Source organism: Lycium barbarum, chromosome 10, assembly GCF_019175385.1.
Source record: "Lycium barbarum isolate Lr01 chromosome 10, ASM1917538v2, whole genome shotgun sequence".
Taxonomy (NCBI): domain Eukaryota; kingdom Viridiplantae; phylum Streptophyta; class Magnoliopsida; order Solanales; family Solanaceae; genus Lycium; species Lycium barbarum.
Genome location: NC_083346.1, coordinates 122,094,925 through 122,122,069, shown reverse-complemented (window position 1 = coordinate 122,122,069; position 27,145 = coordinate 122,094,925). Strand labels below are relative to the sequence as shown.

The window sequence follows — 27,145 nt, the reverse complement described above, 5'->3', positions numbered from 1 at the left end:
TGAGTTTTTGGTATTCCGGAATATAACTTCAAATTGTATTTGGAATATTTATGGCCAAACGTCCAAAAGTGAAAAAACTGAAAAAGTTTTCCAAAAAAAAAATGAATTATTTTTATGGCCAAATGACACCTAAGCATACATTAAAGCGAAATTTCTTATTGAGTCCGATATAGGTACTCACCTATATCGAGCTTTGACCTATACTCGAATTTGGTTAACAATCAAACACTTTTCAATTCAACTCCAACTCAATTCTCACTAGGATAATCAAACTTTCCCATTGGTATAACTGATATTTTCCTTCTTTCTTTTTATAATAGCGTTATTCAGGCTGACTTGCATGTACCTCGACTGATTTTACAGGACCTGCTATCTTCCATTAACACAAATATAACACACAAGTAATAGATAACTCAGACCAATTTTTCCTTTTTTGTTTTTTTTCTTTATTGGGTGGATGACTTGTCATAAGGAATGGAAAATTAAGGAATGACTTTTTCTCCCATGGACCACATGTCACCACACTATAGTAACCTTTTTTAAAAAATAAAAAATAAAAAATTTGCTACCATCACATTCCTAGACCAAATGCCAAGTTTTCTAGTGTACTATCCCTATCCCAATTTATTGTGATATACATTTTTTTTCTAATTTATCTATAAAAAAAATGATATATTTCTTTATTTGATAACAATTTAATTTTAAATTTTATCTTTTACTCTTGATCAAATGATCTATAACCACATAAATATTTTTAACTTATTTTGAATTACAAGATTTAAAAGTCTTACTTTATATCTTAAATATTATATCAGTCAAACTATATTACATAAATCAGGACGGCGAAAGTAATATAAAAAAATAAAAAAGGACGACTATGCATCGACTCTTTGTCAATTTCCCTCCTTAGCAACATTATTTCAACATTTGTAGGTTCACTGACTTGCACAATAGTCTTGCTCTAGCAACAACACCAAAAAAAAATAAAAAAATTGCTACCATCACATTCCTAGACCAAATGCCAAGTTTTCTAGTGTACCATCCCTATCCCAATTTATTGTGATACACATTTTTTTCTAATTTATCTATAAAAAAAAATATTATTTTTTTATTTGATAACAATTTAATTTTAAATTTTACTTTTTACTCTTGATCTGATCGATAACCACACAAATATTTTTAACTTATTTTAAATCACAAGATTTAAAGGTCTTACTTTATATCTTAAATGTCATGTCAGTCAAACTATATCACATAAATTAGGACAACAGAAGTAATATAAAAAATAAAAAGGACAACTATGCATAGACTCTTGTCAGTTTCCCTCCTAAACAAACATTATTTCAACAATTGTAGGCTGACTTGCACAATAGTCTTCCTCTAGCAACAGCGCCAAAAAAAAAAAAAAAAAAAAAATCTCAATAAATTTCAAGAAAACTGATTTTTCTAAACCAAGTTAACATTTTGCACATACCCTTTACTCTCTTTTTCTTTATATCACTGATTTTTGCAATACCAATTGCTATTTTTGCACTTAAAATCGTGTTTTTGAGCTTTGAAAATGGCTGTGGGTACAGTAGATGAACCTGTTGAGATATTTAAGGCTCGTTCAGATAAAAGGGAGTATAGAAGAATAGTACTACAGAACAATCTTGAAGTTCTCTTAATTAGTGATCCTGAAACTGACAAGGTATTTTTTTTTGTGAACTAATTTTGTCCTTTTTGGGTGTGGTCAGTATGAAGTAAAATGTTTTCTAGGAAAATAAGTGGGTTGTTACTCATTTTCTTGTGTTCGGTATGTAAGCAAAAAGTATTATCTGAAAAATATTTGTATATAATCTAGACAAATATTGTGGTGGGGTGGGGTGGGGGTGGTGAGGAGACAATCAATGTGGAATGCCGGTACGTAAGCAAAAAGTATTATCCGAAAAACATTTGTATATAATCTAGACAAATATTGTGGTGGGGCGGGGTGGGGTGGTCGAGGAGACAATCAATGTGGAATGCCGCTTGTGCAACTTGTTAATACTATGGTGGGTGTGGTGTGGTGGGTTGGTGGGTGGTATTAGTGTGGGGTGGGGAGGAGACAATTAATGTGGAAATGCTGCTTGTGCAACTTGTTTATACTATGGTGGGTGGTGGGTGGGGGTGAGTGGGTAGGTTGGTATCGGTGGGGTGGGGAGGAGACAATTAATGTGGAATGCCACTTGTGCAATTTGTTAATATAATGGTGGGTGTGGTGTGGTGGAGTGGGGTGAGTGGAGGTGGGGTGGTGGGGGTGTGCCTGGGTGGGTGGTAGCGGTAGGGGGTGGGGAGGAGACAATTTGTGGAATGCCGCTTGTGCAGCTTGTTTTCCCTACTTTCATGAGGTCGCTTCCTCATTTTTAAGGAACTTATTTTCCTAGAGAAAATATTATCCAAAAATTTTGGCCTAACTAAACATGTGAAAATTGGAAAACATTTTCTGGAAAATGTGGAATGCGAGAAATGTTTTCCTTCATATTGAACACACCCTATATGATAATTTTATTGAGTTGGGTTTTGTATAAATGTATTTTATTTATGTTGTTGGAACAGTGTGCTGCTTCTATGGATGTGCCAGTGGGGTATTACAGTGATCCTAAGGGTCTTGAAGGTCTTGCTCATTTTCTTGGTAAGTAAGTTAGTGCATTGGTTTTGGTAATGCGTTGTTGTGCTGGGGGTCTATCGGAAACAACCTATCTACCCTGCGAACATCCTAAACTCTCTAGACCCCACTTGACGGGACATTGTTGTTGTTGTTGACTTGTTGTAAATTAGCGCATTGGTTTTGGTAATGCGTTGTTGTGCTGAGGGTCTATCGGAAACAACCTATCTACCCTGCGTACACGTACTCTCCCCAGACCCACTTGACAGGTCTACGTTGTTGTTGTTGACTTGTTGTTTAGTGCATTTACCTAGGTCTTGAAGCAACTCTGGAATGCTGCTTTTTATTCTTATTTTTTTGTTTTTTTATGATTGTGGTGTCTGGGTCAGCTTGCGTGCAGCTCGACTGGTTCCACCTTATACCTGTTACCTTCCAGCAGGTAACTGTGCCCACTAAGGGTTAGGCAGATAGGAAGAAATCATCTAGTGTTTTTCTTTGTTTTTATATATTACTCCCTCTGGTCCAAAATAATTGATGTTTTAAATTTGGTCACAAGGATTAAGAAATTCACTTAGTTCTAAAAGTTGAAAGGCTTTTGACTAAAATACCCTTAATTATGATTTTCTTTTCTGGTTAGGTTGACATAATTATCATGGAGATTAGGAATGTATCAAGGGAAAATTTGTGAAAAGGAATTAAATACCTTCTTGATTTTGTGAATATCAATTATTTTGGACCAAATTTTAAAAGTTAAAATACATAAATCATTTTGGACTGGAGAGAGTATCAATTATGAATGAGTTGAACTTAGAAATTTGGGTTTTTGATTGAGCAAAAGAGGTTTTAGTTTCCTGTAGCTTTGGTGCTATGCACCAGTATTGTGTTTTTTCAGAGGGCAGGAAAGTTTAACTTCTCTTAATGTGCTAGCTTATTTTTGGTTAATTTCACTACTTTTTTTTCTTCATTTTTTTGTGAGTTAATTGCACCCTTTGGATGGTATTCCATTCTACTGTCGCTATTTCAGTTTCACTTTCTTCCTTGAGGCAGAAATGCACACTGATTCTTAATGTGCTAAACTGCAGAGCATATGCTGTTTTATGCAAGTGAGAAGTATCCCGTGGAGAATAGTTACTCAAAGTACATCACCCAGGTATGTTCTTTTAGCTATTGGCAATTATGATTTACTTTTTCCTGATTTTCTACTTATGTAATATAGTTTGTCCCTTCTTCCTACTGCTTATCCTTGCAATCTATCTTCTCTTCAGGATTGTTGACAGATGATTATTGTTTATGTCCTTATTGTGTATGTTGGGGTACAATTTTGATCGTTTTCAGGGGCTCTTTTATTGAGCCTTGATGGTGATACATGGTGGTGGTTTAACTATTTGCATATACTTCAGTCATTAATTTGCTAATTCAAGGTGACTTCACCACCCCAAAATTTGAGGGGAAGGTTAGAATGTTAGTAAGAAATAGTCTTGCATCGGAAGAAAGTATTATGTGTATTCTATAGACTATTTATAGGAGTTTGAGGTGCTAAGTAACTTTACCCTAATTACCTTATCGAATAAAAAAAAAAGTTTGTGGCTTAAACTACCGGTCTAATTAAAGAAGAAATCTATTTCACATACTCCCCCCTTCTCCCAGTTCCATCCCCAACCACCGTCCAAGAAAACCACCGTGGCCGATTGGATGATATTGGTTTATGTGTATTCAAGACAATGGGGGAGATGGAGGAAAATGGTTGGAGCTTGGTGTTAAGCAGGTGTTCTTGCCTTCATTGTCAGTGGAAACAATCAACTAAGAATTCTTCAAAAAAAAAAAAAAAAAAAAAAGAGAGAGAGAGAGAGAGAGAGAGAGAAGAATAGCTACTAACGCTATGAAGTTTTGCTAATTTCCCTTCAGGTAACTGTCTTATAGAGTTTAATTTCCTCCTCATTCTTGATTATTGATTCAGCACGGAGGTTCCACCAATGCTTATACATCTTCTGAGCACACCAACTTTTACTTCGACATTAATGCAGATTGCTTTGAAGAAGCATTGGACAGGTACGGATTTAATTTCTCCTTATTATCTTTGAAAGAGTATCTATGAAATGCCTTATCGTGTTTCATTTATTTAGATTTGCACAGTTTTTTGTCAAACCATTAATGTCACCTGATGCTACAACAAGGGAAATAAAAGCTGTTGATTCTGGTTAGGCTTCATTATTTATGCATGTTGATGCATTCAGTCCTGTAAATATTAACTACTGCTGATTTCTCTTTCTTGTCTTGTGCCCTTGGCAACTTGCTGACTCATCCCAGAGAACCAAAACAACCTATTATCTGATGGTCACAGAATGTACCAGGTATTTTATATGGACTCATAAGCCAACTTTAGGCTTCCTTTAGTCCTTGTGATGATTCTTTGATGAAGTTGAACTGTGTGATCTCATCGGTTCAAAGATTAAACTATTAGAGAGTGGATACTGTTATTTATCTAGTTTAGGTCTTCACACACCCCTTTATGTACGAGCATGATTCCTTTGGTACTTGTGATGATTCTTTGATGAAGTTGAACTGTGTGATCTCATCGTTTCAAAGATTAAACTAGTAGAGAGTGGATACTGTTATTTATTTAGTTTAGGTCTTCACACACCCTTTATGTACGAGCATGATTCTTTTAGGGCCAAGAAATATTCTGCTAAGCGGTTAGACTGGAGTGCATGACCTCTTGCCTGCTCGGATACCACATTGAATTGTGTGATGACACGTCTAAGAACTTACGTTATTAGTGAAGGACCTTTTATTTATTTACTTTTACGTCTGCAACAATGTATAGGATTACCTAGTCCTTGTAATCTTTTAAGTACCTGTTGGAGCTGTTGTTGTTTAGCTCTTTCGAATTTTATTCTATTTCTTTTGGAGGAAAGAAGACCCTCCTTCATTTTTGCATTACTTTCTGTGCAGCTTCAGAAACATCTGAGCTCTAAAGATCATCCATACCACAAATTTGGCACAGGTTTGTTATTTGATGTATAATATTGTCCATTTGATTTGACTATATGGCTTGCAATCTAATTTTGGCTTACCTTAAATCCCTGTTTAGTTAACTCGTCTAGTATCTAATGAGCACTTTTAGCTGATTTGTTCTTCGCAGAACATGAATGCTGTAAATGTATGTGTAGATGCAGTATCGTTGGGTTTTGGATAGGCCTGAGTGTCTTGGACTAATTTTACGTAGACACTTCTTTTGGATAATTATTGGCAAAAAACGGATATACTTTTTCGACACTAGTAGACCCTCAACCTTTTCTTCCCCTGTTTTACTGTATTATAAGATACAATATTATGGCGATTTTCCATCTTACTGTGATCTATTGTGAATAAAGTTTCTATCTCGTTAACAAAAGGAAAAGTTCAGCTGAAATATCTCACTCCTAGTCGCCTATTTTGCTATGGTCGATATTGAACCCACTTGCCTGGCCAACCAAAAAAGCATTTAGGAACTCGATCCTGTTCTCTGTTTCTCTTCTGAAACTGAGGGCACCACTACGTTTCCTTCTTCTTTGCTGCATGCTCAGTCTATTGATGATATCGGCAATTTTATCACCTATCTGTAGGTCAAATAATCCAGTATCATCTTTTGGGTTTTAATGACTTTGCCATAGCTTTTGTGATATTACTTTTCTGTATTAGAGAGAACATGAAGTTACTCTCTATCTGCTGCATATTGTTTCTTTTGACACTTATAAACATTTAACTCTTGCACAGGCAATTGGGATACTTTGGAGGTGCAGCCAAAAGCAAGAGGGTTGGATACAAGGGAGGAGCTTCTCAAATTTTATAAAGAAAATTATTCTGCCAACTTAATGCATTTGGTTGTTTATGCAAAAGGTAGCTGGTTGATTTCTCTTTTCTTCCTTATGAATTATTATTGTGGAATATTATCTATACTAACTTTCTCTTTTAAAACATTCAGATTGCCTTGATAAAGCTCAAACATTGGTACAGAGCATATTCCAAGAAGTTCCAAATACCAACAGAAGTTACTCCCCTGTTACTGATCAGCCTTGCAAATCAGAACATCTTCAGGTGCTCAAATAAGTGTAGGGGTCAAAAATTTGACACAAAAGTTGGAAAATATAAGGGCTATGCTCTAGTGGATCTCTTTTCTCTTGCCCCTTTTGTGCTGGCTGGACTGAATGTTGTTTTTCTGGTAGAAAGATTAGCGGCAAGACAAGGAAGGGAGAAAGTGTTTATGATATGGGGTCGCTTGAACTTATGATTGATAATTTTTACTGTGCTTGTGATCAATCAGATATATTTTTTAAATTGTGAGAAATGAATGGTTTTTCCTATACATGCATTTGATTTTATCTGCACCCTACCTTCAGAGAAGAGAGCTTAATTTCTGGTTGTTTCCTATGATCACTTATCATCTTTTGAGATTTAGCTTAATGGGCTTTGATGGATAATGCATGAAAGAAACTGTGAGCCCTTTCGAGTTCTAGCATCCTTGTGTCCGTGCACTTGAGATGCAATAAGGTGTCACGGTCACCTAAGCTTAACAAATCACTCAACTGTCATAGTATTTATTCATCCCGTGAGTTGACATATCAGGCATATTCTGTACGTTTGGAATAGAAGCTCCTGCTGGATTATCCTAAGACCTGCTACTCCTTAATCTCAAGGAGAAGTCTTATTGATGAAGCATGAAATTATGTCAAACTTTCTAGCAGTGGTTTGAAACTTCCCATTTTATTTTTCATTTGGGGTACGAGTGGCAGAAATGAGCTAATAATCTACATTATTCTCTCTTCTATTGCATTCTTCTCATTATTACAAACACATTGTTGTCCTATGCCAATGATTCTTTACTTTTTGTTGCACAGATTCTAGTCAGAGCTGTTCCAATAAAGCAAGGTCATAGGCTGAGGCTTGTGTGGCCAGTAATTCCAGATGTACTTCATTACAAGGAAGGGCCTTCAATCTATTTGAGTCACTTGATTGGACATGAAGGAGAAGGATCCTTGTTTTATATCTTGAAGAAGTTAGGTGAGTTCTCAACATAATCATTAGAAATTCTAATTCTATTCGACCAGCCATTTGTTATGAGGCACTTATGGAACGCTTGAGTTCAGTTCCCACGATATGCAAAAATAGTGAAGACTGAAGACATATAAGAATGTTGTTTACAAGCAAAATTTTTGAGTAGTTGAGATATCTTCATTGACGCTTTCACTTGCTTTTTGCGTTGCATGTTTTCTGGGGTCCATACATATTCTTACATATACCGGGCATCTCGTATTGTTCATGTAGACTGTTTCGAAGTACTTATTGCTATTTATCTCTGCAAATCCTTGCAGGTTGGGCAACAAGCTTATCGGCTGGAGAGTCAAGTGGCGGTCATCACTTCTCTTTTTTTGAAGTTTATATTAATCTGACTGATGCTGGGCATGGTTAGTTCTCTCATCTTCCCCTCCCCCTCTCCCCACCCCCATACACCCATATGTGGACAGGAAATTAATGGAAATGTGTTTCTCTTAACCGTTCGATATTTTCTATTTTCTCATTTGTTTCTGGAATTTATCTTCTATCGGGAAGGTTCACTACACTGACCTTCATGTCTCAATAATATTTCAGACCATTTTGAGGATGTTGTGGCACTGCTTTTCAAATATATTGACCTTCTTCGACAAGCTGGTGCCTGCAAATGGATATATGATGAGGTTGTTGCACTTAATTTTGTATCAAACACCAAAGTGATTATTGTTGTTTACAGCATCATAATATATACCTTCAAGATTAGAGCAAGATTTATTGATAAAACATAGTAAACATTCATAGCAAACTAAATTTCCTCTGTGATCTCTGTCTCTTCCTCTAACTCAATCCGCAGATGTTTCTCCTGTATCCTTGTTAGTTAGTCAAAATTGGCTTCACTTTGAAGTGCATCCAGAAGTAAATATGTTGGAAAAAAGAATCAGAGTCTACTTTTCATGTCAGAGTTAACTTTTGTTCGCAATTTGTAAATATAAAGAGAGCATGATAACACATAGAATCTACAGAAGGAAAGGATTTACTTTATGTAGTAGGTGTTAGTTTTGTAAGACCTCTCTTGTTTGAAGTTTATACATGCATGTTATCTGAATATATATACAGCTCAGTGGGTGATGTCAGGGAATCTGCAGCAAGCTTGATCAGCTAGCAGGGACAGGGACCAAGGAAATTTAGAGACAGAATTGGAGGACAATACCCTTATGTATATTTTGGGCAGTTCGAATAGAAAAAAATCACAGATATTTTGAGGGAAAAAGTGAACCCATATACCATATGTAAAGCTTAGGTATCAGAAACTTGTACTTCCGATATAGAATGAACTCACCTATGCGAGTTTCTCATAGCCACCCTCAACTCGAGAATGGATGATGGTTTCCATAGATTGACAACCTGCGTAAAGAGTCATTTTAATGAATCCTGCACCTATTTTTGACTCCATTAGATGATTGGCTTACTTTGAATTTAAAGAGAAGCATAACTGGTCAATTATGGGTAGTGAATCATAAGACTGTGCTACTGTTTTATAGATAATTTGTCACTTAGTATTGCAATGAAATGGTTCCGAATAGAGTGGAAGGCATTCAAAGGATTCATATAGCTGTCCCTACTAGTTTGGGATTGAGATATAGATCAATCAATGAATTGGAAGTTTTCAACCTTTTTGTAAAAATAATGCTCATCATTTTATTTAAAGCTTTACAATTTTGTTTGATGAATTGGCTTCATTAAAAATTAGATGTACGAATGTTCCTTCTTTTGTTAAGGTTTCTAGCTCACATATATTCTAAACATGCAGCTTTCTGCTATGTCTGAAACTAATTTCCATTATCAAGACAAGATTTCTCCCATCCACTATGTGGTATATGTTGCATCGAACATGCAGGTACGTTCACAATCATATCCTCCCTCCATTTGGGTTGATTCATTTATATGGATGCTTTTGATGTACTCATTGGTTCTTTTTATCTTATTTGTTTTTCTTCATGCAACTGATATTTTAGTGAGAAAAATGGTCCCAGAATGCTAGAAGTATACACAAAAATAGTTCTAGAAGTTACTACTTTCCAATTTATGATGTTGATTTAAATGAAGTCCCACATTGGATATGCACGGGCATTCAAAGGGATTTATGAATGTTTTGGTTCACTCCTCCCATGAGGTTTTCTGTTGGATCATCATATATCTATTCATGTTATCGGAGTCAATTACTGGTATGCCTGTTCTGACAGTCGTAGGTCTTTACGAAAATCCAGGTGTGAATCTTAGATTTGTATTACAGGTGCAGGAGGGTGTTGAGCGATATATGATATACAATGCTTATAAAATTATTGGGTCGCTCCACCCATTGCTTTAAGGCTTCGAGTTGAATGTTTAGATTCTTTCTCCCATATCATATAGCAGAATAAGCTTCTCCTCCAACTCAGCTATCTCCTTCTCTTGTTCTCCCTTATGATCGCCAATCCGAAAAGATTCTGTCGATTCTGGACCGCTTCCATTTTACCACTTCCCCAACCATTCTTTTTATCTTCATGGTAGACATGACGAAGAGTTTCTGGAAATTGGTCTGCGTAGACTATCTCCCTACTAGTGTTATCTCCAAAATGTAATCTTATCTCCCCCTTCTATCTTGGATTTGATGTGCTTTGAGAATTGTGTCCATCCTCTCATGATTTGTTTCCGCAGAGCAGTTCCATATGAAGTTAATACGCCAGTACGCCTAGAGGCCTTTAACTCATAACTCCTTCTTCTTCAAATAGAAAATGACCTGCTCTATTTATGACAATGTGTATACATCTCTTCCTTTCCATCCCACATAAAATTCAGGAATTTGAAACCGCTAATGGAAAGGGATTGGATAAATAGTATAGTGAGCAAAATCATTTGAAAGAAAAAGGGGGCTTTCTCATCTATTGTTGTTGTCGGCTTAGTGAAAAGAAACATAAGGTAGGCTAGTAAATTAGAAAGTACACTTGATTAGGTTATCTTTCCTTCTTCTAATCAGCTAGTTTCCTAGTGAACCTTATATCCGACATGGACAACAAGGTTTCATTGTTTCATCTCCATGAGCGGCACCCAGTTGTAGTCCCAAGTACGTAGCCAGAAGATTACTGGCTTTACCTCTTAACACCCTTGTCCTGTTCTCCACTTCCTGAACTCTTCCATAGGGAAGAGTTCACAGTTCCAAGCGTTAATCATCAAACCAGAGATTGCCTGAAACCATAACGACAACACCCCTCTGATTGGGTAGTTGGTTCTTGTCTTCATCCACAACAGGTTTCAGGCATTAGATATTTGTCTTCACATATTCTCTCAGTTTTCTCTTATATCTCATACTCCTTCTGTCCCAATTTATGTGACACTCTTTCCTTTTTACTCAATCTCGAAAAGAATGACACCTTTTTATATTTAGTAACAATTTAACTTTAAACTTCCCATTTTACCCTTGCTGAGATGATTTATAGCCACACAAATATATGGCTTGTTTTAGACCACAAGTTTCAAAAGTCTTTCGTTCATTCTTAAACTCCGTGCCCAGTCAAATGCCATTACATAAATTGGGACGGAGGGAGTAGTATAGATGGTTGAGATAACTTGATATGATTGTGATCAGGTATATGCATTATAAATGCATTTTATAGACCAGTTTGCCATTCTAATAATGATTTTTTTTGGACTTATCAAAAGAATAAGAATTGCTTATATTTGAATCATTTTTTCCAGTTTTACCCACCAATAGACTGGTTGGTTGGGTCATCTTTACCTTCAAGGTTCAACCCAGGCATTATTGAAGCAGTCCTAAATGAGCTCACACCACAAAATGTCAGGTGAGGTGGCCTCCACGTAGAGAATTATATCTTTTTTTAACTTACGTTTATGCAAATAGAATACTTGCATTACTCAGCTTATGATGATAAATAATCTAAATCTCGATGATTTTAAAGTCTAATCTTTACAATATCCTTTTGACTATGTCCATTCTTTTTCTAATCAAGCTTTTTACTATGTCCATTGGATCAAATTGGAAGTCCAGTGGCTCTTGTCCTGATAGTTGTGGAGTTAATTTTAACTATTGCTGCATAGAAGCCAGGTTCTCATGACCTCTAATGGAGATAATTGTTTTGCGTAGTTCATGGACTTGGCTTTGGTTGGATTCATGGCTTTGACATGACAAGAATCCGGTACACTTGAGGAATTCATATTGGATAGGTCATAGTTCGTTGGGTATTTCTCCTTCCGGGAACATAGAGAAAGTGAAGAGACGGAAAAATGACCGTGAATGACAAGCAAGAAGGCCTGGCGAAACATTTCCTAGTCATGCACTTGTGCATATTCCTCTGAATCCATGGTGGTTATCTGGATAATACGGATAAATAAACATACAGAGATTATGTTAGAACTTCCGTCTTAGTCAGATAGTGTGTTCGACATGTATCATTTGCATAAATAGTATGTCACTGAATTATGATGGTGTCATATATATCATTACATTGTAGCTAAATCTGTTGGGAGTACCTCTCACAAAAGTCTTTCCAACAGAATCTTTTGGGTTTCAACAAAATTTGACGGTAATACAGACTCAACGGAGCCTTGGTATGGAACTGCATATTCATTAGAGAAAATAACAAGCTCCGCGATTGAGGTGCGCAGTCGGTATCTGTAAATACTTTTGATTTGATGAAGATTTGGCATTGTAATATTGCTTAAGTTGATATTGACTAGAATGATGACACTGCTCTGAATGTTACAGCAATGGATGGAGAAGGCACCTGATGGAAATTTGCATCTACCTGTTCCTAATATGTTTATTCCTACCGATTTGTCCATTAAAACTGTCTCCAACAAGGTATTACTAACAATAAAACCTCATTTCCCACTCTTTCACTTTATATAATTCCTGAAATGTTCTGCCGTTGAATACAGATGAATTTTCCAGTGTTGTTAAGGAAATCCCCTTATTCAAGGTTATGGTACAAGCCGGATACATTATTCTTCATGCCAAAGGGGCTCTGTATAATAGATTTCACCTGTCCCCAATCTAGAAGTTCTCCTGAAGCAGCTGTTCTTACCTCAATTTTCGTATGGCTGCTGAAGGACTATCTAAATGAATATGGCAAGTATCAAAGACTAAAATATTATGTTTCTATATACATTTACCTTTGTGCAAATATTCAAGTACTTAACAATCAAAAAAAATATGCAAGAACTTTTTCACAGTTGAAATACTGATCATTTGATTCGCTGGATAATCCGCTTAACTCGACTAATCTACTTTGCATCTTCCAGCCTACAATGCCGAGCTTGCCGGTCTCAATTACTGGATAAGTGCTCACTGTAGTGGTTTTGAGGTATTTATCTTGTACACGCATTATCATCATGGATGGAATTCTCTAAGCAATAAATACAATTTACCAAAGTTAATCTACACAAAACTCTCTCCAAACTTCTGTGTTTTCGATGTAAAGAAAAACTTAGTTGTTTTGGAATATTATCAGTTCTTTTTTCTTGGTTGCACTTTTGGAAAGCATTATTCTGATTCAGCTCAAAATTATGTGCAATCACTTTTTGGACATCGTAATCATTGCGCTCTCCCACTTTGATTTGCTTCCCTTTCAGGTTAGTTTATCTGGATATAATCATAAAATGAGGGTCTTACTAGAAAAAGTTATTGATAAGATTATCAATTTCAAAGTTGAGCCTGACAGATTCTTTGTTATCAAGGTAAGGGCTTACAGCATTTTTTCAAGTCTTCTTATTGTTCAAGTTGATACAAAGATTTTCCGGTTTAATTAGTTTCTTTTCTCTTCTTTCCTTCTCTTTTCCTTTCTTTGAGCCGAAGATCTTTCAGAAACAGCCTCTCTGCCCCATAAAGGCAGAGGTAAGGTCTGTGTACATCCTACCCTCCCCAGACCCCACTTGTGGAATCACACTGCGTATGTTGTTGTTGTACATTGCGCAGTCAGCATTGATTACAATAATTTTAGTATATAATCATGACAAAATATTTGCACTACTTAATTTGTGTTACCACCCCAACAACCCCAACCCCCCCCCCCCCCCCCAAAAAAAAAAAAAAAAAAGAAAAAAGACTTTTACCATTTGACAAATTCTCTTATATCCTCTTCTTCATACATTTGATGTGCTCTAAAACTTATGACTATTACAATATTAGGTGTCTCTTCACTACTGTATTTACCTCTACATTTAGGTAATTAAAAACACTGAAAACTAAATGAGATGCTTGAGAACTTCTTTGTGTTTCTGGGCAAAGCATACATTTTGGGTTAGATATAGCATACAGTGCCTAATATTTTCTATTTTAATAGTTCCTGCTTCTTAACTTTGACATGACTTAGTTAATAATAACATAGTAATCCTTGAATAGCAAAGACATAGGATGAGAAAGAAGGATAAGGTGAGGGAGTAATAAAACTAAGGAGGCGGATTTAGTTACCCCCATTTTTATTTTTATTTTTATTTTCCTTGAGAAACTGGTATTGTTGCATTCCTCAGCATTAAGGTTATGCTGGCGACCTTCAAAAACAGACAGTAAAGAAAAAGATTTTAAAGATAAAGGTAAGCTTACAGTGCTCCTAGTAAATCTACAAGATCGTCTACATTCTCTATACATTGTTCTTTACACCAATTTAGTTATCCCCATTGCAAGTCCAGGAATATTAAACATAGAGTAAATAAGAGAAGGAAAGAAAATGTAACAATTGTGATTGCAGTTTGCTAGCTGATAATTCCTTCTCACTGATTCCCTTTTATCTTATTAAGGAATTGTTCTCAAAGCAATATCAAAACGTCAAGTTTCAACAGCCATACGAGCAAGCTTTGTACTACTGCTCACTAATACTTAGGGAACACTCATGGTCATGGGAAGATGAACTTGGAGTCCTTCCTAATCTTGAAGTTGATGACCTTATTAAGTTTTATCCTCTGCTGTTATCAAGAACATTTCTGGAGTGCTACACAGCAGGTTCTTTTTTCTTCCTCACTAGACTTTTCTAGGATTTTCATCAGCAGTGTAGCATAGTCACCCTTTTGATTATCCCTTTTCAGGAAACATCGACTCAAAGGAAGCGGTTTCAATGATCCAGCACGTTGAAGATGCCTTTTACAAGGGTGCCCAGCCTCTATCTCGGGCCCTATATGCGTCTGAGCATCTGTCAAGTAGAATCATAAAGCTTGAAGAGAGCATGAATTACTTCTATGCTGCAGAGTGCCTAAATATATCTGATGAAAATTCTGCTCTTGTCCATTACATTCCGGTACATCTGAAGTTACAACTGTTTTTATTTTATCAATGTCATTTTTGTAGTAGTATCATATACTCCCCCCGTCCCAATTTATGTGAAGGTGTTTGACTGGGCATGGAGTTTAAGAAAGAAGGATGACTTTTTGAAACATGTGGCCCAAGATAAGCCATAGATCTTTGTATTACTATAAATGACCTCATTAAGGGTAAACTAGGAAGTTTAAAGTTAAATTGTTACGAAATATAGAAAGGTGTTTTTTTTGGGATTGACTAAAAAGGAGAGAGTGTCCACATAAATTGGACGGTGGGAGTATATGATTGGATGCCCATGGGCAAAGTCATCTTTTTCTGCAAAGCTTGTACTTCTGTTATACCACTATACCCCTTATATATGGGTTTTCTCTTTTGTTTAGCAAAAAACTCGTACTTGTCAAAAAAAATCCTACTTGTCCGGAACAAGTATGTTAGAACAGTTAAAGAGAAATAGCAAGAATTGAATGATCAAAACTAGTAGGAGCTTTTAAGGAATTTAACCTGAAATGTTTTTATTTGCAGAACCAGTTATTTGGCCATTCCACTGACTTGTGGCTAGACAAATAATTTGTATGTACTTAATAAGAAGCTGTCAGAAAAAACTTAAATGAATAAAGTGTGAAACCTTTCCTATTAAACAACTTTAATCTGCTAGATATCTCATCTTTTTGAGTTGGCTTTTTATGATTTCTGCCGTCTTTCTTTCTTCCTGCTAATACAGTTTTATCTTATTCAATGTTTGGAAGGCTCTGACAAAAAACAAACTAATATATGCAGGTGCATCGAGATGAATACGTCAAGAATGTAAAACTGCAACTATTTGTTCTGATAGCGAAACAACCAGCTTTCGATCAGCTTAGATCTGTTGAGCAGCTTGGTTACATTACATCACTTTCACGGACGTATGCCAACACTTCTCATTTAAATTCTCTATGAATGTATTTGCTCTTGGGAAACATGCGGTGCATCTATTCAAATTTTTTCATTGCTGGAAGTAGGGGTGTCAAATGGACTAGTTGGGCCAAATTTGGGCAGGTCAAAATGGGCTAAAAAGTGGGTCATAACCCAACCCGCCAATTCTTAATAAGTTCTAATGTTATAATTTTTTAAGTACCTAATAAAACTATTTTTTTTTTCTTCATTATGACTATATATAACACATCAAATAAAAAAGTCTTCTTGAAAATATTTTGAAGGTTTCTCATGGGTCAATTTGGGCTACATATCAGGCCAACGTTAGGTGGGCTGAAATGGGTTGAGCTAAAAATTAGATGGGTCAATAATCTGCCCAAACTTGAATGGTTTTCGTGGGCTAATTTGTCATCCCTAGCTGAAAGCAATTTAATGTTGTTAAACTGTAGGAGCGATGCTGGTGTTCGTGGACTGCAGCTTATAGTTCAATCCTCAGTCAAGGTAAATAGATCATATCATATCTATGTAAATTGTAAGCCTACAAAGAAATGTTATAAAAATCCTTTCTACTTCGATATGAAAGACTAATGGTTAGCCATAATACAGGATCCTAGATATATTGAGTTGCGATTCCAGGCGTTTCTCAAGACTTTGGAAGCTCAGCTTCATGACATGTCAGATGATGAGTTTAAGGTAAATTATTGAATCTCCTTTTAAGATTTGTTCCTTGAGTTGTGGTGCCATTTTTAAGGTTCGTATCCCGGAAGGCAAAAACAAAAACTGGATAATTTCTTCCCATCTAGTTAAGCATTTGTAGGCAGAATCCATGTTGCTCCAACTCATCAAAAATGTCAACAGGTGCGTGTCGGATTCTCCAAAAGTAGTGTATTGTTGAAGAATCCGACACGGGTGCAGCATCGAAAGTGAAGAGTCCACGCAACTTAGGGCAAAATTACCCCGTACCTGTACTTGTGGAAAGCATGAACCCAATGAACTATTCTAGGTTCACACAAGCTGAACTGGACACCACAATTATAAAACACCAGAACAAACACAATGGCATCATTGTGACAACTCTCAGAAAATAATACTATCAGAAGTATCTACACGGAAATGGCTTAAGATGAAACATCATGAAATACCTAGATCAAAGGTAAAAAAGTATTAGAGGGTAGGCAAAATCAGTAAGAAAAATATTGGAAAGAACTACTCCCTCCTTCCCAATTTATGTAGCACACTTTCCTGTTTAGTTTGTCCCAAAAATAATGTCACCTTTCTATAATTAGAAACAACTTAACTTTAAAATTCCCCTTTTACCCTTAGTGAAATGATTATAGCCACACAAATGTCAAAGGTTTGTTGTTTATAAACCACAAATTTCCAAAGTCTTCCTTTGTCTCTTGAACTTTGTGCCTAGTCAAACAGCGCCACATAAATTGGGAAGGAGGGAGTACCTTACCATGAGGAACGCTGCTTATACGAGGCAGCCTAAATGGTGACACTTCAATTAGTAAAAATTAGAGGTGCTTAGTTAGAATACTGTTTGATAATGTCATTACATCTTCATCACGATTCACCTAGTAACCCTACAAGAGAAATTGTTTTGGCCGACTGTTCTTGTACTTACAATCACTTGCTGCTTTTGCTGAGAATAGAAGAAATGTGATGTATCTGCTATTCTATTTTTCTGGTACTTACAAAACTGATCAGTCTATGTGGCTTCACACATCAAATTCTTTAAATGCCTTTGTTCTGTTAGTATCGCTGATATAAACCCACTCAGTAACAAAGCAATAAAGTCAAAATCAATTGATGGTGCTGAATAAAATGTTAGGTTGATGCGAAGCTCATTAATTATTTCCACTTGTCTGCAATCTTAAATATTTTGCCTCGTCTACTAAGATTTTGGTCTTGTCGTATATGATGCAGAGAAAAGTCAATGCTCTTATTGATATTAAGCTCGAGAAGTTTAAGAACTTATCGGAGGAAACTAATTTTTTCTGGTGGGAAATTTCTGGTGGCACCCTCAGATTTGATAGAATTGAAAATGAGGTATGAGCTTTCTTTTATTCATATCAAGCCAGTTTTAATATGTGCGAATTAATTATCTTATGTCTCTCCTCCCTTTCGGGGAGGAAGGATTATTGGCATGAGTGGTGGGTGTTTGGTACCTGTAGGTCAAACTAGAGTCATATAAGGAAGGAATAACTCTTCCAAGTCTTGCTTGCTAGATGGTGGTCTCCTTGAGGGAATATAATTCTTGATTTCTTCCCATCTACCTAAGCCTTGTTGGGCAGAATTACCCAGTACCTGTGTTAGTAGGAGGTAGAAGGTACCCCGTGGATAGTCAAGGTGCACGTAAGTTGACCTGAATGCATCTATTATAAAAAAAATCTTAATTTCCGAAATGCTGAATATAAACCAGTAAGAGGTATCTTGGCTCATTGTTCCCTGAAAGTTGATGAATCATTCTTTTTTTCCCGTCTTGGCCTTTTATAGTTTCTGGGAGTTCATAAGGTAGGATAATTGCCTCATTGACGTACTTTCTTTCTGAAACAAGCATTTTAACTTTGACTTTTGTAGTATTAGATATGACGGGTTGTTGCTATTTAACATTCATGGAACAGGTTGCAGTACTGAAGCAGATAACCAAAACAGACCTGATCGATTTCTTTAACGAATACGTGAATCTTGGCGCTCCTAAAAGGAAGTCATTAAGCTTACAAGTCTTTGGCAGCTCACATTCTTGTCAACTAAAGGCAGAGAAAGTCGATCCTGTTGAACCAAACGTCGTCCAGATTGAAGATATTTTCTGTTTCAGGAGATCCCGCCCTCTCTATCCTTCTTTTAAGGGAGACATTAGCCATTTGAAAGCTCATTATGCTGAGCATCAGTGATATTAACAGTACAGGAAAATAAAAACCAAGACACGGGAGATTTATAGTTACATGGTTATTGAAACACTGTATTCCGAAGTGACTTGTTCACATTAAACATAGCTGCTACTCATTGTACAGTTCAAATATAAACTGTTTTCAAGGAAATGAAACGAACTCTTTTGCTTGGGAGACCAAGGTTCAAATCCCGGCAAAGAAAAAAACGTTAGGTGAAATCTATAAGTTTTTGTGTTGGTGGTTTTTTGATTGCTTGCACTTTCATTGTGATTTGCTTTGACTACTGCATCATTTCCTGGAAAAAGGAAACTCCAAATTAGTTCATTTCTTTGTGTATGCAGGCAATCAGTATGAGGTTTTCTGTCGCATGGCAATCTCTTTAATTTCTTTTGTGGCGATTCAAGAATATCGTCACAAAAAGCAGTAGTTTGGTGGTAGACTCTTGTATTTGGCACAGTAAGTAACATTTTGTGGCGATTATACTATTAAGTTGCAGAATATTTGTGGCGATCTATTTGCAGTCGCCACGAAAGGGGAAAAAAAAATGGCGCAACAAGCATCTGCAATTATACACTAGTATGTATCTTTTCAATTCATACAATCCATATATACAAACTAGATCAACAAACAATCACAAACCATGTTTTATATGTATGATAGTATGCTTTTGACTTTGGATCACACATTGGTCTTCTTCTTTCTTTCCTATACTTCCACCGAGTATAAACACAATATACAATATTGAGAAGACTGCACATATATAATGATCACCCAACAAAACAAGGATTTAACTTGCATAAACTGACAGTCAGTGTATATAAAACAAACATGACACGCCAATCCATCACATTTTCACTTTCAATCTTTTACAAAATAAAAAAATAAAAAAATACTAATATTCATACATACATGGGCTTAGTCCAACGTGTGAACGATGAAGTCTGCAGTGTCAACATGCATGGAAGTCTTGACACCACAACTCTCCATAGAGTTTGGTTCTTGATTGTGGTGATCAATAAACACAAGTTTCTCATTTTGGCCACGACGAGGAAAATCTGAAGCATTGCCATGGATGTTAGAAGGTGGATGATAGTACATTCGACCAGTCTGAGGACAATGAGAATGAAACCGAGCTACTATTCTCACGCCTACATCCACCATCTCCGTGTATTTACCCATGGATTATATCTTTGTTCACAATGTTTGATGTATAAGAAAACTTAGGACAAAATTTATATAAGTGCAGATGGTTGAAGAAAGGAGGGGGAGAAATATGCCAAGTAGATAGAATTTGTGGAGGGTACTTGAAACTTCTTTGTTTCTTCAATATGGCTTTGACATTAAAGTTGCTTCTTGCCCTTTCCCTATGGTTTGGAGTCTTTTATTGACTAGTTAATTGTGTCTGTTCCAATTATGGTGGGTCAGAATATCATAGATTTTGTCAACAAAGTTTTGGTCCACTATCTCTTAATTAGACAAAATAATATTGTAAGCTGCAATTTTGATGGAAGTCGTATGCTTTCGTCACAAACAGTGCTTTAAAAGTAACTCGCCATTTTGGTTGGCATGAATTGTCTAATAAAATTGCAACTATACTTTTGGTCTTAATTATATAATATATCATGTTATTATATGTTTTGATACATACATGCAGCCTCTTGGGGCAAAATTAACATCCTGTGAATTTACCAACTTGATATACCTCTGTTATAGTGCTGTATACCTTGTCAACTTATCTGCAGCAAAAAGAAATAGAAGGCTGGAACAACATTAGACGAAATGAAGATGAAAGAACGAGAAATATCTGTGCTGAATTTACAAACATAATGAACTTACTTTGACAAAGTGCAATACAGCATTAGCTATGTTGAAGTACCTTGTCACATGATGAGACTACTTAATCTTCTTCATACCTCTTGGTCCAAGCGCGATGACGATCTTCTTATGAGGAAAACAACATGGATAAACTTGAAATGCTAGATTGACATATACAACAAGAGACAGGAGATGCAATGTTTTTTTTTTTTTTTTTTTTTTTTTTAAAAAAAAGGTAATAAGGAATTGTATTCACACCAGCATCGCAAAAGATCATGTGTAGTCCTAGGAATGGACCATTCGATAAAACAAAATTCAGGAGGTGTGATGTAATCCATAACAAAAACGACAACATAACCTTAATTTAAACAGTCAGAGAGTTGTTCCCTAGTCTCCCTTAGGACTAGTGACAAATCCATAAACGCTCTGAATTAAGGAACTTCCAGATTAATATCCACGGGTAGCTAATCTGCACAACAAAACTCCCATAACACCTTCACAAGTATCTATTTCCTTCTTGAACGTGTTCTTTTAACTTGTTTTTGAGCTCTACTTCTAGTCAACGGACCATTACTTGAGCTAGTAGCATGGTCTACTATCCCAAAATCTCCTTGTCCAGATTCTACTTTGTGCACATCTCTCTTATCTTCTTGCTTCTGGTCAACTTTGGTTTTCTTATATAGGCTAGCTTTACCTCTTGTTAAACGGGGGCTGCTACTTAAGCCATTCTTATCGATGACTGCTCCCCTCTCGTCATTACATTTCTGAAGCACATGGTTATCATCTTCTTTCCTCAAATTAACTGCAGTTTTCTTCATTTGACGAGGAGTTTCATCCAGTGAAGGTCCTGTGATTATGACTTGATTACCCATGTTTTTGTTCAAACAAGAATTTTCACCATCAATAGAAGCACTGCCACCACTTTTATACAGTATTTTACCCAAAACACTTTTTTTTGGCATATCCTCGGGAGTAGCTTCCTGAAAGTCTTCTTCTCCAGATTTCGCATCTGGTATACAGCTATCCTCTTGCTTCTGGCTAGTTTTAGCTTTCTTCTTTTGACTAGGACTTCCATTCGGTGAAGGATTTTCAGTTGTGACCGGATTACCACTCTTTTGGTTAGCTTCACCACCCTTAAAAGGATTGGTACCATATTTCTGCACTATTTCATTAAAAATACTCTTTCTTAGCTTGCGGGCTTCTGGACCAGTCGATAGTAAAAGATCTCGTAAAGCATTGGCGGAAAGATGATCAATAGACATAGAAATACTTGCGCGATCAGCTGATCCGTTTACTGACTCTGAGAAATCAGAAGTTCCAAAGTCTGCATCCTCATTGGTTGATTCTCCAAATGATAGAGCAGCATATTCTTCCCAGTCGTATGGAAATCCAAAAAGGAACAGATTGCAAACCTGTTGGTTTGAAAGTTCTGTTTATTATCTTCATAATCACAAAACATGACTTTATTCTAATTTGTAACTAACATGCTTATGCTCGTTTTGGAGAGTCCTTTTTACTCCCTCCGTCTCAAAATAGTTGTCATGTTTTTCATTTACACGCCCCTTAATAAAGCATTAATAAGGGTAGCATTTGACTATTTTACCCTCTTAAAACATTTCACCATGGGATTATACTGGGTATGTTGTTGTATCTATGCCAACTCCATCAATGCCCTCTTAAATGTAATTAATACAAAAGGGTAAAATGGGAAGAAACTACTTAATTTTATCTTGATTTTTCAAAATGACAAGTATTTTGAGACAAATATTTTTAGTAAAGACGACAAGTAATTTGAGACGGAGGGGGTATGATTTAGCAGGATTTCCTTCCTGTTTTAAGTTCATCGAGGAGTTAGTTAAAACCGCAAAAGCATAAAAAGACTAAAGTCTGTCTGTAAAAAGAGTGATAGCTGAAGAAAGATCAGAAGAAATTATGGAGAGGAGAGTAAACTTCAGAAGAGGTAAGCAAAAATAAATGAACAAGAAAGGACCCATTGGACAGTAATGTGAAATTTTTTTACAAGTCAAAAAGTTTCATTAATAAACAAGAAGTTGATGTGCAAAAATAAGTACAAAATGTGCATGCAACTCTGCTGTGTCATATTGTCTTCTATCAAGTTTGACAAACTATAGATAGTAGTGTAGTACTATGATTTCAACAGTTGATGCTACAGTTGGGCCCAAATAGAACCTCCAAAACTACTTAGCTAACGTAAACTTCAATCATATTTACCATCACAACAGCTGCAAATAAAGCAGTCATATGAGTTCAGAACTAAATTAACTTCAATACCTCGGACGAGAAGCCATTTTGAAGAGTTCGACCCCTATTAATGAAACCGCCAACAAGAATGGTGATGCCATCCACTGTCACAAAAGTGACTGAATCATGCCTCTTCGCAATTGCTGCGGAGTGGAAAACTCTTTCATCTTGTCTCCTATTTAACGAGAGGCAACGAAGTATCACCTGATTGGATTTCCAACAAATGCCTAGTCACATGAAATAAATAATACAGTATGCTAGTTTCATTAAAGCACTTCTAGACTAAGACAAGATTATGAATTAATATGCTTGCATATTAGCAGTTCAATAGGGGCAACCAGGTGCAGAGAAAATTAATCCTTTTATCCGACATCTCACAGAAAAGAACCCAAAAGAAGGCCTTCAAACTGAGTTATGCTAATTAGTTCTGGAAAATGGGATCATTGCCAACACAAAATATCCAAGTAAGGTTGTTACCTGTTCAAAATATCCAAGTAAGGTTCTAAGAGCTGATGGATCCACCACAAGGTTTTATTGCTACTGTTAAAACACTTATGTATGCAACTTGGAAAACAATCCAACAAAAAGAACATTACTAGAACCGTGTTTCTTACTGATCAATGGAAGAAAACATGGAAAAGATCATAAAAATTTGTTTGGCTACTTGAGAGAAAATCAGAGCAAAATTTTGAAATGCACTTATCATCTGTGTCTTGATTAATTTTTTTTTTTAAAAAAAAAAAAGAAAAAAAAAATGTTTTAAGCCACTTGTGGGATTAACAGTGTTATACAGAAATAAATAATGCGCCTCTAAGATCCAACATATCCACAAAATGAGTGTTCTAAAAATGTGAATTTTAAAATGTAACTTTTGGTCATATAGAAGTAAATAAGACTAGAAATAACCTGAAAGATGGTGCAAGTAGCACACTTCAAGGAAAAAAAATGAGAGGTCACTGATATGGTTTAGTCACGTCCTACATAGACCTCCAAATGCACCAAGTTACTTAATATTTGAATTGAATTAACCCGGAGTTGAATCAGTGAAGAGGATTCATAGTCCGACCACACTAATTTGGGATTGAGCATTTTATTTTTTTGATCAAATTTGGGATTGAGCATTGTTGATTAACAGATTGATTTATTGATTGATAGGACAAAGTGTTGCTCTTAAAACTACTTGCTAACTTTCCAACACCCTAGAAAAGATCCAGTAAAGTGTCTGAGCAAGTAAATTCAAATCTAACTTCGAGAAATCCATATTTCCTCACGATGTGATCCATAACCGACTCAAAAACATTTTAAAATTTGACAGGAAAAAAAGGAACTACTAGTTTGCTGGCTTTATCATGCTCTAACAAACTGCTTGAAAATTAAGAAGAACAAAAGGGTGTGGTCATGAAGTGGGAGAAGAACCATGAGATCTCAGGTTAACATCCCAGCAAAGGCAAAGAAATACTACGTTATTTCTTTCCATCTGCCTAAACCTTGGTGGGCAGAGTTACCCAGTACCTATACCGATGAGAAGTAACAAGTACACGGTGGAATTGCGCGCATGATGGTTTGGACACCATAGTCAACAAGGACAAATACTCTAATTCCAACTTCATTCAAGAATAAGTATATTCAAACTCCCTGAATTCGATGAATTACTATCTCAAGAATCTTATACTGGACTCTCCAAAAATGTTGTTGCACCCCTGCCGATCCTCCAAAATTACACTACTTTTGGAGGATTCGCCATGCACCTGGTAGCATATTCAAAGAGTCCAAGCAACATAGCCCTGTTTAACAGACTTATCAAAGAAAATTCCAACTTTCATACTAGAATACCCTCTGAATTAGATGAATTACAACCTCAAGAATCTTATACTCCCTAACTGACAAGAACAACATACCGAGTATAATCCAACAAAGTGGGGTCTGGGGAGGGTAGAGTGTACGCAGACCTTACCCCTACCTTGTGGAGGTAAAGAGGCTGTTTTCGAAAGACCCTCGGCTCAAGTAACTCGTCTCAAAGCAATTTCAAAAATAAAATACTAAAGTAAAGCATACTCCCTAACTAACTAACTTATCAAAAAAATTCCAACTTCCATTCAAGAATAAGTATATTCAACTCCCTGAATTCAACAAATTACTACCTCAAAATCTTATACTCTCTATTTAACATACTTAACAACAACAATAACAAAAATCAGTAACAATGCTCAGTCCAAAAACTTACTTAGAAACGAAACCAGAAAAATGTTACTCTTCTGTATCAATTTGTTAGTCTTTTTAAAAAAGAATGCTTCTTTCTTTTTTTGGCAACTCTTTAATTCCAACTTTCCATATGGCATGTTTAAAACTACAAGATTAAAGGGCATTTTAATACATTCTACATATCTTTAGTTAACAACCACAAGATTCAAAAGTCTACTTTACTTTCTTGAACTTCACGTCCAGTCAAACTAAGACAAACAATTTGAAACGGAGGGAGTACTTAAATACGATATTAAACTAAAAAAACGTTTGACAGATTTTACAAATACCAAAGACTTCAAGTAAAGTGTAAAAATTTACTCTTTAGCAGTTAAACCTCCAACACCCAATTGCTTGCTTCCATCACCAGTTTCAACTTTTATCAACCACCAATCATACAAGTAAACCTGCAAAATTTTAAAAAATGAAATTACATTAACCTCTACTGAGTATATAATTGAAATGTAACTAAGGGAAAATTTAATACTTCCTCTGTCTCAATTTATGTGGCACCTTTCCTTTTTAGTCTGTATAAAAAAAAAATGTCACCTTCCTATAATTACAAACAACTTAGATTAAAAATTCTCTTTTTAACTTACTGAAATGATTTATAACCACACAAATATCTAAACTTTATTTGAAACCACAAATTTCAATAACCTTGGTCTCACATAAATTGAGACAGAGTGAGTACAAAAAAAACTATTACTTCCGTCCCAATTTATACGAGGGTGTTTGACTGGGCATAAAGTTTAACAAAGAAAGTAATACTTTTGAATCTTGTCAAGAAAATTTTGGGCTAAAAATCATTTTATTAAGGTAAAAAGATAAATTTTTGAGTTTAACAGTCGTTAAATGTAGAAAAATATTATTCTTTTTTAAATCGACTAAAAAAGTAAAGAGTATCACGTAAATTGAAACGCAGGTCCTCTCTCCATCCTAATTCACGTGGCATCATTTAACTAGGCACCAAATTTTAAAAAATGAAAAGACTTTTTAAATTTGAGGTCTGAAATAACTTTATAGGTAGTTGTGCGGTTGTAAATTATGTCACGAAGTTATAAATTTTTTTAAACATTTCTTTTAAACATATAAAAAGAAATGTGACAGATAAATTGAGATAAATAGAGTTAAAAAAATATATATATTATTAAACAAATAAAGGGAAAAGAAGATAGTACTTCTCTGAGGAAGGAAGAAGAGAGAATGGAACTATTTGCTGGCGTCATTTGATAAGATGATCAGAATGAAAAATGCTTCAATTGCAAGGGAAAATAAAACCCTAAACCAAAATAAAAAAACTCAAGATTGTTTTCTGGTTTAAGCGCGAAAAAACATATAAAGGGTCAGCTAAAAGACTAAATTAGTACTTTTAACTACAGTTAGTAGGGGTATTTTGGTCATTAGGTGCAATCATGAACAGAAAATGGCCCTTTATGTTTGTAGGATTGGAGAAGTTTAAAAGGACTATTTGTGTTCATTGTTATATAAATTATTTTATGTACTTTGTCAACAAGGCGTTTTAAAAGGGTTGGTCAACTTCTCTAAATAATACCCTTTTGTTTCAATTTATGTGAATCTATTTCCTTATTAGTTCGTGTAAAAAAGAATGACCTCTTTCTATATTTGGAAACAATTTACCTTTATGATTTATAGTCACGCAAAATATATGTGACTCACTTAACACCACAAGTTTAAAAGTCTTATCTACTTTCTTAAATTTCGTGCTCAATCAAATGGGTACACATAAATTGAAACGAAGGGAGTAGTATTGTAAAATTGCAATTTTGACTGAAGTCTAATTTATAGGCGGATTTAGGATTTGAATATATTGGTTTAAGTTAAAAATTCTATCTAATACATTTGATTTACTATGTTCAAAATTTATTATTTGTGCTTATTCTAAGAAATTTTTTAACATATGCACAATTTAAACTAAAATTACTGATTCGGATGAACCATCAACTTATGTACTACATCCGCCTTTGACCACATACTAACCAGGAAGCATAGTAAATAGTAGTATATTAAGTTTTCAAAGTATGTCAGCACAAATGC

General features: G+C 35.5%; 2 protein-coding genes across 3 annotated transcripts; one reads left to right on the top strand and one right to left on the bottom strand.

The window, feature by feature from the left end:
• Positions 1–1,336: 1,336 nt before the first annotated feature.
• On the top strand, positions 1,337–19,015 carry LOC132615068 (insulin-degrading enzyme-like 1, peroxisomal). Of its 2 annotated transcripts, XM_060329620.1 has the most exons (26): positions 1,338–1,690; positions 2,578–2,653; positions 3,709–3,776; positions 4,584–4,675; positions 4,750–4,823; positions 4,934–4,977; positions 5,579–5,630; positions 6,383–6,505; positions 6,591–6,703; positions 7,504–7,666; positions 7,978–8,070; positions 8,255–8,340; positions 9,468–9,554; positions 11,393–11,496; positions 12,209–12,311; positions 12,420–12,515; positions 12,593–12,782; positions 12,956–13,017; positions 13,286–13,390; positions 14,450–14,651; positions 14,735–14,943; positions 15,741–15,865; positions 16,325–16,376; positions 16,482–16,568; positions 17,805–17,927; positions 18,503–19,015. In XM_060329620.1, the coding sequence occupies exons 1-26, from the start codon at positions 1,562–1,564 to the stop codon at positions 18,770–18,772; spliced, it is 2,928 nt and encodes a 975-aa protein (XP_060185603.1). In that variant the 5' UTR covers positions 1,338–1,561; the 3' UTR covers positions 18,773–19,015. The 2 variants fall into 2 exon arrangements, with proteins under 2 accessions (XP_060185604.1, XP_060185603.1); XM_060329621.1 differs by lacking the exon at positions 13,286–13,390 and having other exon boundaries at positions 1,337–1,690.
• A 1,805-nt stretch (positions 19,016–20,820) lies between these two features.
• On the bottom strand, positions 20,821–26,497 carry LOC132615070 (kinetochore-associated protein KNL-2 homolog). Its single transcript, XM_060329624.1, has 4 exons — positions 26,269–26,497; positions 25,409–25,494; positions 22,877–23,021; positions 20,821–21,996 (listed from the first exon to the last, which is right to left on the bottom strand). Exons 1-4 carry the CDS (start codon positions 26,314–26,316, stop codon positions 21,091–21,093), a joined length of 1,185 nt encoding a protein of 394 aa, XP_060185607.1. The 5' UTR covers positions 26,317–26,497; the 3' UTR covers positions 20,821–21,090.
• Positions 26,498–27,145: the final 648 nt, after the last annotated feature.

Excerpts from the sequence above, each read along its gene's own strand:
- LOC132615068 (XM_060329620.1), top strand. The coding sequence starts at position 1,562 with ATGGCTGTGGGTACAGTAGATGAACCTGTTGAGATATTTAAGGCTCGT. Across the intron at positions 4,824-4,933 it reads AATAAAAGCTGTTGATTCTG|AGAACCAAAACAACCTATTA; the intron begins GTTAGGCTTCAT and ends GACTCATCCCAG. Across the intron at positions 4,978-5,578 it reads ATGGTCACAGAATGTACCAG|CTTCAGAAACATCTGAGCTC; the intron begins GTATTTTATATG and ends CTTTCTGTGCAG.
- LOC132615070 (XM_060329624.1), bottom strand. The coding sequence starts at position 26,316 with ATGACGCCAGCAAATAGTTCCATTCTCTCTTCTTCCTTCCTCAGAGAA. Across the intron at positions 25,495-26,268 it reads CTTCTTCCTTCCTCAGAGAA|GTTTACTTGTATGATTGGTG; the intron begins GTACTATCTTCT and ends AAAATTTTGCAG. Across the intron at positions 21,997-22,876 it reads AAAATGGCTTCTCGTCCGAG|GTTTGCAATCTGTTCCTTTT; the intron begins GTATTGAAGTTA and ends TCAAACCAACAG.